This window comes from Mangifera indica, chromosome 12 (assembly GCF_011075055.1).
Source record: "Mangifera indica cultivar Alphonso chromosome 12, CATAS_Mindica_2.1, whole genome shotgun sequence".
Lineage (NCBI taxonomy): Eukaryota > Viridiplantae > Streptophyta > Magnoliopsida > Sapindales > Anacardiaceae > Mangifera > Mangifera indica.
In genome coordinates this window covers 788,168-802,654 of record NC_058148.1, presented here as the reverse complement: position 1 = coordinate 802,654, position 14,487 = coordinate 788,168, and the positions used below count along the sequence as shown (strand labels likewise).

General features: G+C 32.8%; 1 protein-coding gene across 2 annotated transcripts; it reads left to right on the top strand.

Annotated features, from left to right (window-relative positions):
• The first annotated feature begins 5,872 nt into the window (after positions 1 to 5,872).
• Positions 5,873 to 14,103, top strand: LOC123193279 (non-lysosomal glucosylceramidase-like). Of its 2 annotated transcripts, XM_044606155.1 has the most exons (20): positions 5,873 to 6,023; positions 7,341 to 7,420; positions 7,588 to 7,692; positions 7,904 to 7,960; positions 8,081 to 8,151; positions 9,088 to 9,187; positions 9,606 to 9,676; positions 9,843 to 9,946; positions 10,030 to 10,133; positions 10,217 to 10,270; positions 10,433 to 10,488; positions 10,591 to 10,629; positions 10,706 to 10,850; positions 11,010 to 11,191; positions 11,267 to 11,334; positions 11,524 to 11,596; positions 11,671 to 11,732; positions 11,806 to 12,733; positions 12,956 to 13,246; positions 13,579 to 14,103. In XM_044606155.1, the coding sequence occupies exons 2-20, from the start codon at positions 7,346 to 7,348 to the stop codon at positions 13,853 to 13,855; spliced, it is 2,862 nt and encodes a 953-aa protein (XP_044462090.1). In that variant the 5' UTR covers positions 5,873 to 6,023; positions 7,341 to 7,345; the 3' UTR covers positions 13,856 to 14,103. The 2 variants fall into 2 exon arrangements, with proteins under 2 accessions (XP_044462090.1, XP_044462091.1); XM_044606156.1 differs by lacking the exons at positions 5,873 to 6,023; positions 7,341 to 7,420; positions 7,588 to 7,692; positions 7,904 to 7,960; positions 9,088 to 9,187 and having other exon boundaries at positions 8,110 to 8,151.
• Positions 14,104 to 14,487: the final 384 nt, after the last annotated feature.

The window sequence follows — 14,487 nt, the reverse complement described above, 5'->3', positions numbered from 1 at the left end:
CTCAACCTGGTTTGTTTAACTGCCAAATGACAGTTGGTGTGGTGGCAATTGAACTTTTATTTAAATGTCCAAATTACCTTCCCAATATAAGAATTACACATTTTATTTTTCCAAAGAAAAAATTCTCTTCTTCTTCTCCTTAGGAACCAAAAATACAGAGAGATCATGTCTCCTAAAAAGGAATGTAACAGTGTGCAAACAGAGTTGTGGAAACGACACAAGTCAATGCCTTACAACGTATTTGAATTATCCAGAAAGCAAAATGCAGAGTCAGGTATGCCAATTTATGTTTACAGTATTTTACATAATTGAATTTGACATGACGTTAAATGTTTCCAACATTTACACATAACACACACACACACACACACACACATATTACTAAGCATTAGGAATAGAAAATTTTTATAATTTGTATCTGTTATGTTTGAAACACGAAATAGAATTTCTATGTATATGAACAATAAAGTAAACAATAAATACTACTTATGCAAATAAATGTGTATATCTTTATCATAATAATATAATTAGGTTTTTAAAGTATCACTTTTAATTTTTAAATTTAATAACAATAATATTCATAATGTGAAAGTTAGAGACTAAAAAACTCATTATCAAGTTTATTATTCAAACATACATAACTCCATACATTTGTAATAAACAACAATATTCGTAATTTGATTGATTACTACTCTGGCTTGCAAGAAAAAGATTGTCATATATTGGTTTGTTTTATATATATATATATATATATATATATATAAAATAAACCAAAATATATATATAAAGGGTGTCACAAAATATTGATATTCAACTTCCAAATTCTTGGAAATCAACCACATTATGAATGAAGTATATCCAAACATCTAATACAGATACATAATAAAATTACAAATTCATACCATAAAATTATAAATTAACAATAACAAATTGACCTATTATTAAGAACCAAAAGTCATAACACAAATTGACCTATTATTAAACACTAAGAGCCAAAACATATTAAGTTGCGAAAACAAATAAAGATGATGTTACTAACTTGTTGTGCACCAATTAATCAAAAGAAAATAAATATAAAAAACCTACTGTTACACTTATTGGCCAAAAGAAAACAAATATAAAAAGCCAATGTTACTGTATCAGGATTCATATTTTAGACTATCAGTAAATGTGTTCAAACAAAAAAAAATTAAATCAAGGTTAAAAAGCCTTACAAAGACCAACCTTTCATCGTTATCGTTGAAGTACAATCATCAGTCATAGCAGCAATGAGAATTCATCACTGTTAGTCGCTCTCTTAGCTTATAAATTCGTCGACAACAACAACAAATATAGTCGTTAATATCTGTTATCGTGTGAGCCTACGATTGAAACCAATACCTGTCGATTTTGTTGTTATCATCAATTGTAGTCATCATCGACATGTCTTCCAACCATTGTCATGAAGTTAGAAAAAGTTGTTAGCAACCAAAACATTTGCACAACATGGAAGAACAAAAAAAAAAAAAAAGAAAACTTTTAACTTTTATATAAAAAAACTAAATAGCGAATTGCCTAAATCGGGTTAGACCCCAAACCAGGTTTGAATCGACAATTCACTTGCGGTTTAACCTATTTTTTATTCTTAAACGGTTTTGCACTTCACACCAACTATCTACAGTATCAGTTCACGATCTAACTGATCCAATTTGATTTTTCAATTCTTGATTATTGTTATTTAGGTAGCCTTTGGTTGATTGGGAGGGAAAAAACATCTCTATTTTCCTTTGGAAGTAGTTGACACATTTTTTTGCCAATATTATTTCTTCCTATATTAATAACATTTTAGTTAGGTTTCTATCAAAGTGGTAAATAAAAACATTGATCTGCAGATTTTAGAAAAGGTGATGAATAAGTTGGACACCATAATTGCTCATTTGAATACATTGGACTAAAATAGTGCATGAAGGAATTGAAGGAGTTGTTACCATCGTCGTCGTCTATGAAAGAAATCATGGAAAGGGAGGTGATCAAGAAAGAAGACAATAAGATCGAAGTTAAGCCACCATTGTTGCTATCTAAGGAGGAAGAAAAGGAAGTCACAAAAAAACCTGTGCTTGACAACAAAGACAACAAGATCAAGGTTAGAGTAGGAGTTTTGTAGTGGATGTTATTGAATTTTGCGAGAAAAAAGTTCCAAGGTTGTGATTTGACATATATGCGATGAACAATGTCAGAATAGTGTTTTTGGCAATAACGCACATAAAGTTAACTTTTTCAACCACTGGCTATAATTGAATTGGTAAAATGGGAAAGATTTTTTTAAACTGGCTAGGAAGAGATTAAAAAAAAAAAAGACTCAAAATTATCACACCTTGAGGACAAGGTGGTTTTTTAGGGGTAGGTAATGTTAGAACTTAATTATAATAAATAATAATGATTTGATTAACATAAGATATTCAATATTACGATAAGATTAGGATAATATTCAATGAGTTATATAAAAAGAGGAGTGAGTATTGAAAGAGAGGAGGAGATTATTGTTATTTGGGTTATTTAGGCAACATTTGGCTTATTGGAAGGGTAAAAACATTTCTATTTGCCTTTGGGAGGAATTGACACCTTTTGTTACCAACTATTTCTTTCTATATTAACAATTTTGAGTTGGGTTCCTATCAATGAGAATAAAATAGAGTCGAGCTTGAAGAATTTCCCTCAAACCAGTTCGAGTTTAGTTTGACTTGAGAGAGTTAAACTCAAGTTCAACTTGGTATTGTAACTGAGCCAAAATTGACAAAAATAATAATTTTTTGATGAGTATTGGTCAAAATGATATCATTTTAGTGTATTCAAATCGAACTTTTCCAAACTCATAAGTTTGGCTAGCCGAACACTTCTTAAGCTTGAGTTTGAGTTTGAGCTAAAAAATATAAAACCTTTTGGCTCAAGTTCAGCTTAAACAAGTTCGTTTTAGGCTTGTTCGAGTTAAGTTGGCAAACAAACTCAAGCTAACTAAGTTTGAATCCAATCCTAATTTCAATTGTACAGATTTCAATTTGAAGGAATGAGATAGTGTATGTGAATCAATGAAATAAACAAACACACACAAATAGTAAAGAGAAAGAATGCAAATGATTTATTCAAATTCATCCTAGATTTAATATTATTTCAAATTCTTACCTCTTTAGTTACGATAATTGTATTTTCTAATAAATTGTTACATTATTCATACAAAATAATTATGTTTTTATGTATTAATATTTTATCCAAAGAAAAACTTTGCAAAGATTTCTATTCATAAGAGAAATAATAAATCGTTTCTAGGTCACAGTCTAACCATATGTCAAAATGATAGTAAAACAAAATTAGGCTTACAAAACCTAACTTGAAATAGTTTTAAATCCAAAAGAATCAATTTGAAATCATTGAGCTGAAACTCAAACTTGACTTAAAAATAATTTTACTTTGAATTTGATTAGAGTCGATTCAAACTCACACAAATGTTTAGATTAACTTGAATTGACTTGTTTTATGAAATGACCCAATCCTTAGTTGAAACTCATTTTGTTTTATCCAAGCTCAGAAGAAATCAAACCCCAATTAAAAACATGTGGACATATGATTCATTGTTTTAAAAATATATTTCACAATCTCTGAACAGTTACCTAATTTTATTTGAATCAAAGCCACAGAGATAATGTAACAACTGCAGGTATGTTTAGGGGTATACTTGTCTTTTGGCTTTGTATGTGTGCCTTTATGTTTGAGTTATTAATATGTAGGAAATAGGTGACACACGACTATGTGGGGCGGCTACACACCCTTGTGTGATGTAGGGAAGGGCAAAATCATCTTTTCTTGTTAATTGATTGAGATTTGGCTAAGTTTGGTTGATCTACACACCTGTGTATGATGGTTTCTGCGTCCCCAACCTTTTGAAAAATTTTAGTTTCACCCCTTTTTAGCTTCAACTTTTAGATCACTATTGACGTCCTTCTCCTTCTGTTTTCAACAACCGAGACTAAGGCATTGTAACATCTCCTTTGCCTTCTTCCTATTTATATCCCATTAAGCACAAAATTTTAGCCAAAATCAAGCAAGAGATCTCGTTCGATTTCGGCCATCAACACTTTGATTCAACAATATCTTTCTTCAATTTGACGAATTAGAGGAAGGAGATATTGCGCCATCATCGATAACTGAAGGAGTGGTTGACGATGACACAAATTTGCTAACGAAGCCAAAGCCCTAAGTATATTTCGCACTAATTCAGTCAACATTGGCTCATGTTTGGCTTTTGTTGTTTATCCGCTGATTCAAGAGTTTATGGTGCATCAATGGAACGAAGAATGACGCTAGAAAGTGAGGCCTAACCAAGGAAAAGAAAGGGAAGTGAAGGTTTAAAAGTATGGGTGGCGGTCATAAGAATAAAAAATATATTGTAAGGTTTCAAAAATATAAATATGAAACCTTAAAAATGGGGGACAAATGTGAATTTTGTAAACCTGGAAAAATAACTTTTAAAACTAAAGTAAGAGAGAATTGTTAGTTTTCAAAATTAAGGTAGAAAAAAGGAGATAATTTTTATATCTTTTAGATAAATTCTCTAAATAACAAATTTACCCTTGATAGAAACAATTGAAATTAAAAGATGAGTGGGTATTTGGATTTTTAAAAGTTAGGGGGTATGAGTTTACTAATGGGGTTTTATAGATTAGTTGCTTCTGCCAAAGTACTCATCTTCCATCTCACCACCTTCTTCAAGTTCTGCTCAAATCGTTCTTTCATGCTTTACTAATGCTTTCCCAAATATTTTAGTTCAAATTGAATTAAACCGTATTTATTTTATGTTATAAATAACTATAATTAAATTATTATTTATTAAGTATGAAATATTTAAAATTGAATGATTTTTAATATATTTAAATTGTACTCTATATCAAATAAAATTATATTTTTTTCAGTTTGGTTTAAAATCTTAAATAGTTTGGTTTGATTTGAAAATGTTCTGAACAATTTTTTTTTTTTAGTTTGGTTTGAAAACTTTTAAACTGTATCAAATCAGACTATACACACTCCTAATCAATTTCTTACATTCAAAGATCTTTGCAAACTCAAGCCAAACTAATTTAGTTCGAATTGATGTTTAATTCAATTTGAGCTAAAGTTTCAGTTCAACAACTCTATTAAATTCGACTCAAATCCTCCTCTGATGATTTTGTTTATCATGTAGTAATACTATTTATTGTACCAATAAATCTATTAATCTAATTGATGACATTTCTTATTAACTCAAATTTAATTCGAATTTATTATAAAAAACTCAAATTGAACTCAAGCAAACCATGTTCGGAGACTATTCAACTTGAATACAACCCTTGCAAGTTCTTCATCTTTGTCCTTAAGTCAGCTGGAAGATGAGGCGTACACTTCATCTTAAATTGCATTAAAGTTGATAAGCGCTTTCCAACAACACTTGATAAAAATAGATTCCAAATAATAATTTTAAAATAGAATTTTTTTTTTTTGGGTCGATTTGGTCTTGCTTTTGGATTCAGTTTTGTGCCTAACGTTATAAATAGGAAACCATATCTTCAAAGTAAGTAATAGAAAAATTAATTTTATAAAGGCAAAAAAAATATTAAAATAAAATAAAGACATGCATTATTAAAGATTATACCACTAATAAAACTTTTTCTGCAAACATTTCAACGTATAACAATCTCTCCTCACATTTTTTTGAAAACAATAAAATTGTATATATTTAAATTTAAATATTTAATTAATATATTATATAATTAAATAATTTTAAATTAAAATTTAATTATATGATAATATCTATAAATCTTCCAATCAAGCATAGAGTTGTAATATTGTTATTATCTCATTATAATTTATTTTATTTTTAAATGCTGGGTCGTTATTATAAATTTTATGAAGATCTGCAACTGAAATGTTGCAGACAGAGCGTAAGTTCTCTCTTCAGACTGTCCACCGTTTTCGCTTTCAATCATAACTGTAAATCTTCCCGTTCTTCTTCTCAGGTTTGTAGTTCTACCGTTCCTCCATTTTCTTTCTGTTTATTATGCTTTTAACAGATTTTGATTGCTTCAATTTCCTTTTTTATTAATTTTTGGTCAATGTATTGAAACCCCATGCGAATGCATTGAGTTAAGTTCCATTTTTTTTTTTTTTAAAGATTTTCTCATGAATTCCTCAAAGGGGTCGAAAATGAATCCGGGTTTGAGGCTCTTAATGGTTTTTACGTTGTTCATGTATGTTGCGTTTTTTCTATGTCTGTGTGCTTGGTGTTCATGCATGAATTGATGTGAGATTTGTTGATGAGAATTGAGTGAGATTATTGATATGAATTCGTGAATGTGGAAATTTTTAGATTTTTCTTTATGGTCCTGAAGTGGTGGTGGTAGCGTTGGGTTCAGTTTTGTTGAGAAATTGTATTGAAATTCACCCATTTCATGTATTTGTGATTAGTTGATTAGCAACGAGTGAGTTTTGTGATATCAATGCTATGAAAGTGTGGAATTTCAATATTTTTGTTTAATTTTTTTATTTGAAGTGTTGATGATTTGCATAGAGTTTTTGAGTTCATTTTTTATCAATTGCATTGGAGTTAAATCATTAGAATGTAATCAAGGATGGTTAAGTTGATTTTCATTGTATTCAGAATAGGGGGAGGTTTTGATCTTATTACTTTTCTTCCTTTTCATTTAGTAGAAAATTCGGAATTGAAAATTTGAACTTCTATAGGATTTGAGAGTTAATGTTCTTGTGATAGGAACACCCCACTACAGAAGATTAGATCTTAGAAATTCTTAAATTTTGGCGGTATTGAAGTGGTGATGATTTTTTGTTTTTGTTGAGTTCAGTATTGCAATCAACCCAATTTCATGTATGTGTGTTTGGTTGACAAGATGTGAATGAGTTTTGCAATATTAGTGCTATGAAAGTGTGGAATTTTTATTTTTGTTTAATGTTTTCTGGGTTTGCAGAGGTGATAATGTGTAATGTTTTGTTTCATTTTAGTTTTATTGAAAAATTGTGTCGGAGGTGACCCCATATAATGTAATTAGGATTTTTAAGTTTTTTTTCATGGAACTCAGGGGTTTTGAGGGAAGAGAAGGGTTTGATCTTAGTAGATTTTATTGTATGTTTTAGTGGGAGCTTTGAAATCGAAATTTTGAATGTGTTTAGGATGTAGGTGAATGTTTTTCTTATTGGACTAGTCTGCTGTGGAAGGTTAGATATTTGTCTTAAGTGTTGGCTTTTTTGTTTGCGAAGTCAGGATTCAGTTAGGTGTATTCTGTTTTTGTTACTTTGATTTATCTTTATTTCATCAACAGGAAAGATGTTTCAGGAAAAGATTGTGGAGAATGGCTTTTTTGGAGGAGAGAAAGTGCACTCAGATTCATCGTTTGATAAGGTAATGACTATAGATTAGAAAACCCATATTTCTTTTCTTTCGGTTGCTCTTGAGTAGAGATAACATCTTCTGATTCATTCCCTTTAAAGGACATTGGTGACAACATCACTTCAATTGCTTCAGAAGTATGCTTTATATCTAATTTCCTGTTCTTTGTTTGTATCTAGGTCAACCCAATGAAACCTCCATCCCTTACTTGGAAGAGAAAACTAAATGGTGATGAGATCGCCCTTTCGTTGTTTTCATTGACTTGGAAGGAGATAATTCACATGGTATGTTATATAAATAGATATCAAATGCTTTAACGATGGAGCTTATAGCATGTATTGCTTAAGTAGAACTCATGATCCACATGCTTTATTTTCGCTCTTTGCACAATGCAAAAGTGAATTAGTCAAAAGCTGAATTTTCAATTGATAATATGGGACAATTGGGAACTAAATTGTGCTGTTAAGATGTTGATAGTTACTTTTGTTTGGATAGGCTCCCATTGGTGTTCGAATGTTGCAGCATGTCCGAGAAGAGACTGCTAAAGGAAAGGTAACTATCTTGTACCTTTTTGAAGTCTACTTTTATGTGTATCACAACTTTGAACAATCTTATCTTATCATAATTTCTAATCTTTTTATGGCATTGGCTTCCTCGTGATTTCATTTGCAGCAAGTTTTTATCAATCCATTTGTGAAGCGCGCGGTAACATCTTCTCAAGGCATTCCCCTTGGTGGAATTGGGTAAATTTTTCTCCTTAAATCCCCCTCAATTTACAGTTTTCCCAAGGGCATTTCATAGCATAAGCAATCAACTATCTATGTTAGTTTATTAATTGGATGGTTATAATGAATAGCCTTTCTACATCTTTATGTCATATCTTTTACCACATCACATAACATAATATTAGAGTTCTTTCTTTCTTTCTTTCTTCTCTTTTGTTAGCTTCGTTCTTTTGTTTGAGGTAGTTACATTAGATGTGTATTTGGGAAGTTGAATAAATTCTAGCATATTTAATGTATACTTAATAATATATATTTAGAGCTATAAAATTACCAATCAAATGGTATCGATTTTTATTTGTAATACTTCAGAGCTATAACTCATTTGTTTTTGTTATGTGTTATTGGGTCTATCTTACCCTAAAAGCTAGTTCAAGGGGTGAGGTTTTCTTTCACACTTATATACTAACACTTAGCCCTTTTTTCAACTAATGTAAAACAACTCAACAACCTTCCCTCTACACACCGAGCTATTGGTTTGACACTTCTCACAACCAACCATCTTAAGAGAACAACGGGTCACATCAATGTGGGATAATCCATTAACCTCTTCCTTACACATTGCACCATCAGTTCAATACTTCTCACAATCAGTCATCCAGAGAAAGCAATAGACTATTGGTTAGACCTTCATGTCAACCTCTCACCCTAGATGATTGATTGAAGTTGTTTCAACCAGACTTTGATAGTGTTATCAGACCTCTCTCACCTCAAAGGCTAATTCAAGGGGTGACACTTTCCCTCACACTTATACACTAATACCTAGCTGCTTTCCCAACCAATGTGGGGAAAATCCAACAGTTTTGTATCAATTGTTGAACTAATCTTGTTTATTTTGTTCTTCCTCTAATATTCCTTTTCTTTCTTCTGTTTTGCAAAATGAAAATCAATTTCCAGTGGAGGAAGCATTGGAACTAGTTACAAAGGTGGATTTCAGCGCTTTCAACTATTCCCTCGAATTTGTGAAGATAAACAGATTCCAGCAAATCAATTTTCTGTAAGCCCATAGCAAGAGAAAGAAGTTGAAAACTTAGTCATTTGCATATAAAATTTGTTTTCAAAATTTTACTTTCTTTGTGAGGGCTAGGCACCAATAAAGTTCTCTCATGACTCTATGTGGCCTTAACTGGATCCTGGGAGTTTCTTTTCGCTTCCTCCTTATTGTATCTATCTTTTAATGGCCTATATTCTGACTTACAACTTTGTCACCTTATTGTTTCATTTTCTGAAAGTTACTGAATTTGAGTGGACCCTTGATTTCTAGACAAAATTCTGTTGAAATATTGTTAATGCTCTTTTGTTGATTGGTTGTTGCTGAAAGTTACTGAATTTGAGTGGACCCTTGATTTCTAGACAAAATTCTGTTGAAATATTGTTAATGCTCTTTTGTTGATTGCTTGTTGCAAAACTTGAAGGTTTTTGTTTCACGCTCAAATGGTGAAAAACATTCTACTGTACTCTGCAAAAGGACATCAGAGGTGCTTAAGTAAGCTAGCGTTTCATGGCCTAGATAATTTTTTGTTCACAAAAAATGCTTTCTTTAATAATTCAGGAGAGAATTTTATCTCCATGCACGAATCTGATAGTGAAAAGCTATATGAAAAAAATAAATAAATAAAAGAAGACTGAGCTCATAGCATGCACATGAACAGGCATACAACAATGGCTTCGGGGATTGGATCTTGGGACTGGAATCTGAAGGGCAATAATTCGACATATCATGCTTTGTATCCAAGGGCTTGGACTGTATATGAAGGTAATCTAACATTGAGAAATAGATATTTCTGAATTGTTAATGCCATCATGACATTGAAACCATTCTACTATGCATAAATGCAGGTGAACCTGATCCTGAACTTAGAATTGTATCTCGCCAAATTTCTCCTATTATACCCCACAACTACAAAGAGAGCAGCTTCCCTGTATCAGTTTTTACCTTCACGGTAGGAAGTAATCAGTTGAAATTAGTTTGTTGGACATGTGATACATATTTCCGTTGTAACCAGTTGATTTTGCATTTCTTCAGCTACATAATTCTGGAAAGACTTGTGCAGACATCACTTTGCTGTTCACATGGACGGTAAGCCTTTTTTTTTTTTTTGGTGTATTCAACCCTTGATCATTTTTTTGTTGCATGTCTATTGTTTGATCGATGCATATTTATGAGATTCGTCCATGCATGTGCAAGTGAGCTCATATTATGTGGAGTTTTGGCAAGAGTTTGACTTGTATTGGTATGCAGAATTCTGTCGGAGGAGCTTCAGAATTTACTGGTCAACACTACAACTCAAAAATAAAGTATGAATCCTTAAGTTCATTTCTCTGAGATTTTCAATATATATATGTATATGTATCATGCTTATGATTTATATGAACTAACATGATCATTGATCCTGATAGGATGGAGGATGGTGTATGTGGAGTGGTTTTACATCACATGTAAGTTCCTTTTCCTGATATAAAGAGAAAAAAAGTCTTAAATCCTATAAATAACATCTGTTATCTACAAATACAGGAGTGCAAATGGCCAATCCCCAGTGACTTTTGCAATTGCGGCACAAGAGACTGATGATGTCCATGTCTCTGAGTGTCCTTGTTTTGTGATATCTGGAAACTCTGAGGGTTTAACAGCAAAAGATATGTGGCATGAAATAAAAGAGGTGGGAGACATTCCTATAGTATACAAGTGCATCTTAGTGGAAGAAATTTCCTGAATCCTTATCTTGGATTTGATGGGGTTGTTCCTTTGGAAATTGATGTTATGGTTTATTTATTATCATTTACAACAAAAAATAATATCCATTCTTCTATTGTAATAGCATGGATCCTTTGATCGCCTTAATTCTACTGAAACATCAAAGCCTTCAGAAGGGGGATCATCTATTGGGGCAGCTATTGCAGCTTCTGTGAAAGTCCCACCAGGTGCAGTGCGCAGCGTTACATTTTCATTGGCATGGGATTGCCCAGAAGTCAAATTTTGGAGTGGAAAGACATATTATAGGTAAGTTGGTGGATAGTTCTTGAAAAATATCAGGAATTTATATTAACCATCTCCTGAAAAAGTCTTTATCTACAGGCGTTACACGAAATTCTATGGTACTCATGGAGATGCAGCTGCAAGTATAGCCCATGATGCTATTCTTGGTAACGTTTCAAGTTTTATTCTCCTAACGTGTAGTTTCTTTTTACTTTGAAGTACTTAAATTTGGAAGCAAGATTGCATATGTAACATAGGTTTTAAATTTGGTTGTCATGTCCCATTTAGTACTTAATAGGCACAGAAACACATTTTCAATTGTTAAGGGCCTTTAACTAGTCTTTTCTTAAACATAGAGCATGGCAATTGGGAATCACAGATAGAAGCATGGCAGAGGCCGGTTCTTGAAGACAAGAGGCTTCCTGAATGGTATGCTAGGATTTGTTATTTGCAGTTTCTCATACTGTAGGATTCTAAATTTTTTTTCCAAATGTTCTTTGTAGGTACCCCATCACTCTCTTTAATGAGCTCTATTACCTAAATTCCGGGGGCACTATTTGGACTGGTATGTGGAATCTACTGTTTTGAATGTTGGCTCATCTGAATGAATATGTACTCACTGTACATTCTTTTGGCAGATGGCTCGCCTCCTGTTCATAGTTTAGTGCACATTGGTGGTATGAAGTTTTCCCTAGATAGGTCACCATCAGATTTGAAGAAAATTGTTGATTTACCCAATCATAATGATACTGCTGTAAACATTCTTGAGAGGATGACTTCAGTTTTTCAGCAATTGCACACTCCAGTTGCACTAAACTCCGCTTTAGGAACAAATTTACTTGAAGAAGGTGAAGAAAACATTGGCCAATTTCTTTATCTTGAAGGAATTGAATATCCCATGTGGAACACCTATGATGTTCATTTCTACTCATCTTTTGCACTAGTCATGTTATTTCCAAAACTTCAACTCAGTATTCAGAGAGACTTTGCAGCAGCAGTAATGATGCATGATCCCAGTAAGATGAAAGTTATATATGATGGACAGTGGGTCCTCAGAAAGGTTCTTGGAGCTGTTCCTCATGATATAGGGACTGATGACCCTTGGTTTGAAGTAAATGGCTACTGTCTTTTTGATACATGTCGATGGAAAGACTTAAATCCAAAATTTGTTCTCCAAGTTTACCGGGATGTGGTTGCCACAGGAGACAAGAAGTTTGCAAAAGCTGTTTGGCCCTCAGTTTATGTTGCGATGGCATATATGGACCAATTTGATAGGGACGGCGATGGGATGATTGAGAATGACGGCTTCCCAGATCAGACATATGATACATGGTCTGTTTCTGGTGTGAGTGCATACAGTGGTGGGCTGTGGGTGGCAGCATTGCAGGCTGCATCAGCATTGGCACATGAAGTTGGTGACAAGGGTTCTGAGGATTATTTTTGGTGCAAATTTCAGAAAGCAAAAGCTGTATATGAGAAATTGTGGAATGGTTCATACTTCAACTATGACAATAGTGGGAGCTGCACAAGTTCATCTATTCAAGCTGATCAATTGGCTGGACAATGGTGTGTTGCAACTGATATGACTTTACATTCATTTATATCAAGTGTCAAATACTCGCAAACCTTATTAAAATCTTTTAACTTCAATATAAACAGTAATTGATATGATAGCATTTTCACCAGATATGTATGAGCATTGCCCCATAATTACTTACAGTTATGCTATGTAGATAAAATTGTTCAAATGTCTAGGGACTTGGACCGACAAGTGTGTGTCTGTTGTAGGTATGCCCGAGCATGTGGTCTTTCACCTATTGTCGATGAAGACAAAGCAAGAAGTGCATTAGATATGGTTTTTAACTATAATGTCTTGAAGAACTTTGACGGAAAACGGGGGGCGGTAAATGGGATGCTACCTGATGGAACAGTTGACATGACAACATTGCAGTCGAGAGAAATATGGTCTGGTGTCACATATGCTGTTGCTGCAACTATGATCCATGAAGATTTGGTTGATATGGGATTTCAAACTGCCAGTGGAATCTATGAATCAACATGGTCTGAAAAAGGACTTGGGTATGATCCCTTTTATGCCTAATTAATTGTCTATCAACTAAGCTATATGATTCTGTATATAGATTTCATTTCCCCGTCAGCTTTTGGTTGTTTAAATTTTATCACTTACCTAAGTCAGTGGATGTGCCGTTGTACCATTCAGTTGATCAAATGTCAACAAAACTTAGTAGTTTCAACAATCTAATGGATTATATATTTAGGTCACTGCCTTTAGGATGATCTTCTGTTGATTCTGATAGGAGCTCTACACTTCTACATAATTTACAAAGATATTTGTCTCCTCCAGTGCTATCTATTCCTGATTCACTAATACATTATTGTTTTGTCCGTAGCTATTCCTTCCAAACTCCGGAAGCTTGGACTATTGATGGCAGATTCAGATCAATATGTTACATGCGTCCCCTGGCCATTTGGGCAATGCAATGGGCTCTGACGAGGCCAAAATCATCTAACAAAGAGATGAATCCAGAAGTAAATGAAGAATCTCTGCATAGATATCATGTTGGATTCTGCAAAGTTGCTCGCTTCCTTAAGGTACCGGATGAGAAAGGGCAGACAAGTCTTTTACAGTCACTGTTTGATTACACTTGCAAGAGGGTGTTTCAATAATGTTCCTATAACTGATTGCATTCATCCATTTTTGTCTACAGTATGAAATTCATCAGTAAAAGAAAAGAAATATTGGGGCATTCTTTATTGCATTGTTTTGTATAAGTAAACTATGTGAAATGTTCATGTCAATTGTATTGTTCTATTATTAGTTTTCCAATTCTTGTAAATGTTTTCAAAATTCACCTTTGATAGATATCATTGTTGCCTTTGTGACTATCATAATAGAAATTCCTTCATATGATAAAGTGTATGTGCATCTGTCAAATCTAACATAGGTTGATCATACATAGGGTTGGACTCTGACTAAGTTGGCTATGTCTCGAAAGCCAACTCAACTTAATTCAACTTAATTCGGTTCAACTCAAATGTGTTTAGGTTGAATTAGAGCTAAGTTCAAATTAGAAAAGTTAACTCGTTTTTTAAACCAAGTTAAATTGAATTATAAAAGAGTTTGGTTTGCTCATATTTGTGAGCTAAGTGGATGATTAGTTTGGTTTAAGTTAGACTCACGATTTGATTCAGATTATGTCAATGAGTCGTAAACTCGAATTAGTAATTTAAATTATAAATTCGAATCGAGTTTCAAACTTTGAACTTAGAAGTCAAATCGAACTTAGGTTATCTTTAAC

What these genes read in the sequence shown, in the direction of transcription:
- LOC123193279 (XM_044606155.1), top strand. Translation starts at nt 7,346, where the DNA reads ATGTTTCAGGAAAAGATTGTGGAGAATGGCTTTTTTGGAGGAGAGAAA. An exon ending in TATCAGTTTTTACCTTCACG is followed by an intron (nt 10,134 to 10,216) that starts GTAGGAAGTAAT and finishes GCATTTCTTCAG; the next exon opens with CTACATAATTCTGGAAAGAC. An exon ending in AGTGGAAAGACATATTATAG is followed by an intron (nt 11,192 to 11,266) that starts GTAAGTTGGTGG and finishes CTTTATCTACAG; the next exon opens with GCGTTACACGAAATTCTATG.